Below are 4289 nucleotides of genomic sequence, written 5' to 3'. Positions count from 1 at the left end.
CTTCTGTTAGTCTCTCTCCCCATCGCTTCTATCCTCCCCTCTCTCTCTCTCTCTCTCTCTCTCTCTCTCTCTCTGCTCACCCCCTTCATTTGTTATGTCACAGCAGAAGAAACATGCCAGACATACAGAACACAGTGACAAGAGAGGAAGATGAGCATGAGGAGAATGTGTGTGTGTGTGTGTGTGTGTGTGTGTGTGTGCGTGGGAGGGAGGGAGGCAAAAGGACAGAGCACTTAAACACACATAAAACTGAAACAGTAGGGAGATACTGACTGCATCAGCAATTGTATACATGCATGTGTGTGGGCACAAACAACAGAGAGAGAGAGAGAGAGAGAGAGAGAGAGAGAGAGAGAGAGGAGAGAGAAGAGAGGAGAGAGAGAGAGGAGAGAGAGAGAGAGAGAGAGATTATTTTAGGAGGGGGCCAAAGTGCACACCTTGCGGCACAATATGTGTCAGACTGCCATAGCCTAAGGGTCAGTGAGTGACCAAAACACTGTCAATTACTGTCAGTTGCAGTTCAAGTGCTGTTCTATGTTTCTGCCAGATCTATATGTATTCCTTTTCTTTTCTTTTTTAGTGCTCTGTTGACCCGTTTTGCTGTTACCTGCTTTGGCAACATTGTAATTAATGCAGTCATGCCAATAAAGCATCACTGAACTGAAAAAACTGAATTGCGAGAGAGAGAGAGAGAGAGAGAGAGAGAGAGAGAGAGAGAGAGAGAGAGAGAGAGAGAGAGAGAGAGAGAGAGAGAATCCAACTCTCTCCTATAATGAGCTAAAAGCTTAAAGCAAAATCAATTTCATTCCAATGATCTCATTGTGATTACTTAAGAAATGATTTCAGACAGCTGCCAACACCGATACATCTCACACATGCACATTATGTTCATTACCCAAAGCACTTTGGGGTCGAGGGGGAAGTTCTGGCTACTTTAATATTCTTAACACTTCACATAATTAATGGCCTCCTTAATGTTCTCTTGGCATTCGCGTGTGACTTGCAGCACCAAAACCGGTGGAAACTTTTTCCTTACCCGACCGATAACTTTAGTAACTTTAGATAACTTTAGTTACAACGACGTCATGACGTCAATATGAAACAGGCTTTGGTCGAGTTTTTACCAAATAACACGTTTACTTTGCTCACACAAACAGTTGTGGACGGTCGAATCTAACCCACTATCGTTGTAAAATGCCATTTCCATTAGTCTGATCGTTGTTAATCACCAATACTGCCATGATCTCTGAAAAGGCGACCATAAAACACCACGATATGTTTAACTCTCTATAAACTCTTTTATTGTTGCCTACAGTGGGTGACAGGAAGACGCGTACACCTACCCGGAGCGGATTCTCACGGATGTCAGAGAACTCAGCAGCGGAGGTTAGAGGAGGCAACTGTTTATACTTGGGATCCGCCATGTTTTAACTAATACATATGCTGTGTGATCCGCTCTGCACTCCTACCGAACCAAACTCCGGCCGTCTTCACATCTTTGTCTGGTCTCCACTCTGTCATGTCCCGAAACACACTAAGTCACGTCCATGTGTGAGCTGAGCGTCGGAGAGCAAAGTAGTTCAGAGCTCGCGGAAGGAAACCAGAGGGAGGGACGCGACGAACCCCCCCCCCCAGCGCGCGCGCGCGCACCACACACACGCACACACACACACACACACACTTTTGTTTCACACTTTGTTATTTGTTTATTTATCACATTTCATACACGGGGAAGCAAAATGAGCTTTACATAGTGACGATTATGATCACAACACAATTATAACAGCGCAGCTGCAGATAATGAACATGCATAGCAACAGATGTTAGCGCAGTTATACAAGAATCCGTGCAGAATATACAAAACACACACACACACACACACACACACACACACACGCACAGACACACATTGAAGTACCATTAAAAGAAAGAGGAATAATAAATCGTATGAAAAGGTTGTTTTTAACGATGTTAAGTGCTGTTTATTTCTCGAAGGAGCGCTTCCATTTAACCTTTTGTTTATTTATTTATTATTTAAGAGACTTTCTTCGGCCTCAGGTTTGTCTTACCTGGCTGGTGTCTGATCTTTTTTCCCCTTCCAATTAGTCAGTGCAAGTGACATCTTAGAGAGACAGTTTGATCAGAAATGAGTAGGTGAGCGTTCATTTTTATTATATTCATCTACATTTTCCCCACATTTTGAAGTGCATATCTTTCATATTTATTCATATCACTTATTCATATCTTCATATCATATCATATCATATCACATCATAATAATATCACTTATCATTTATTCATACCACTGCTATAAGAATGATTATGAGGGGGGTCTGTGTTCCTGATTTGCCCAAGAAGGCCACCTCGTGTCCCATTATGCCTCAGCAGACGTCCCAGTGTCTGTCTTACAATGCTGGGCATCAGGAGGACGGAGCTGGCTGGGGGCTGAAGGGTGGTCCTGACACCCAGATGGAGAACAAACCCAGGAGAAAGTGGGTTCTCCGGGTCCAAATGTTCAAGGACCCCGATACTCCTCCAGAGAAGAAGAGACGGCGGAGGAAGAGCATCTCTCTTTCTGACCAGACCTCCATCAGCTGCAGGTCAGAGACCAGCCAGTGAGATGGATGAAGGAGAATCCAGCTGTCCATCTTAACGTCCAACACCCAGCCCTCCAAGCCAATAGAAGGGTGTGAACCCTGATTTTGACTTAAAAAAACAGCTGTTTAATATTCAGACAGGAGGCATTATATTTATGAAATAAATACTGCCATTCAGTCCTGCTGTATGTAGTGTTTTGGGGATTTTATGAACAGGTTGATTTGTACATGTCATGAACTTTGAGTCGGGGGTGTAACAGTCACATCGTACTACATTACGCAGGTCTTGTTTAAATTGAGATGCACACATTTAAAGTCTTCCTGTCCAGACTCGGTCTATCTGATGTGTGTGAGAAGGGTTTTATACAGTTTTGATGTGCTCAGTTTTATTCGAACCTTGGATTTTTTCCCCCCTGCCAACATGCAAGGGGAGAAACCTGTTGATTTTGTTGCCATTGCTTTTAACAAGGATGAGCTCTTCTTGGGGCGTTACTATATTGATTTAAAAATATAAAAAACTGTACTTTAGAAAATGTGATATACTGTATGCTGTACCGCATATCTGCTTATATAAGGAAAAGGAAAGAAAAAGGGGTCTCACATTGTAAACTTTTTTATACTAAACCTGCTACACGTCAGTCAGCAATCAATATCTTGTTTGGTGTATTTGGCATTTTTAATGATGCAGAGTTCTTGTCTTAAATCATGAAATAAATACACTAAAACTATTCCAGGTTGTCTTCCATTAGGAACTTTGGATATAGATTACAACTACAGCCCTTGTAGCCACATAATGGAGGAGCAGAAAACCTCTTTGACTCTCTTCTGCACAGATTACCATTAGACAGAAAATGAAAACACTGGCACTCTGCAAAGACATTGCTTTTTGCGGTTTGGACTCTCAAAGGTGACATTTTTTTCCCGCCTTTTTCTCCCCAATTGCATCCCAATTACCCTATTTCCGAGCCGTCCCGGTTGCTGCTCCATCCCATTTGCCGATCCGGGGAGGGCTGCAGACTACCACATGCCTCCTCCGATACATGTGGACTCGCCAGCCGCTCTTTTCACCTGAGAGTGAGGAGTTTCACCAGGAGGACGTAGCGCGTGGGAGGATCACGCTATTTCCCCCAGTTCCCCCTCCCGTCCCGTCCCGTCCCGTCCCGTCCCGTCCCGTCCCGTCCCGAACAGGCGCCCCGACCGACCAGAGGAGGCACTAGTGCAGCGACCAGGACACAGACCCACATCCGGCTTCCCACCCTCAGACGCCCGAACAAGCCGGAGGTAACACTGGGATTCGAACTGGCGATCCCCGTGTTAGTAGGCAACGGAACAGACCGCTACGCTACCCGGACGCCCCCAAAGGTGACATTCTTCATGTCGTTGTACTTCCACAATGCGACAGTGAACTCAGCGTTCAAATCACAACGTGTGAAGTGTTGTAAGTCTGGCACAAATTTAGAGATGTTCTTACTCTTACTTTGTCTATACGATGTGCACTGGGAGGATTTCATGTGTTTGACTGTATACAGTTTTATTCAAATCCTTGGTTTCTTTATGTCATTCCCATTGGTAAGGTGGTAAATCACTTTTTCCTGTTTCATGTTCTCTTTACAGAGGCATTACCTTTAAATGCTGTTCACCCTCACTACCTCAGCTTTACCATGGTAAGCAATTATGTACTCTCTCTCTCTC

The 4289-nt window shown here is 44.3% G+C and overlaps 1 protein-coding gene across 1 annotated transcript in view; it reads right to left on the bottom strand.

Moving 5' to 3' along the window:
- The window catches only part of LOC130117963 (NIPA-like protein 2), a 23554-nt gene extending 21950 nt beyond the window's left edge, over window positions 1-1604 (bottom strand). The window contains exon 1 of the mRNA XM_056286249.1: window positions 1344-1604. Within this exon, the coding sequence (XP_056142224.1) occupies window positions 1344-1424 (81 nt within the window). The 5' untranslated portion in view covers window positions 1425-1604. The remainder of the gene's footprint in view (window positions 1-1343) is intronic.
- Window positions 1605-4289: the final 2685 nt, after the last annotated feature.

Source organism: Lampris incognitus, chromosome 9 (assembly GCF_029633865.1).
Source record: "Lampris incognitus isolate fLamInc1 chromosome 9, fLamInc1.hap2, whole genome shotgun sequence".
Classification (NCBI taxonomy): domain Eukaryota; kingdom Metazoa; phylum Chordata; class Actinopteri; order Lampriformes; family Lampridae; genus Lampris; species Lampris incognitus.
The sequence above is the reverse complement of the archived record's forward strand: the minus strand, read 5'-3'. Positions and strand labels throughout refer to the sequence as shown.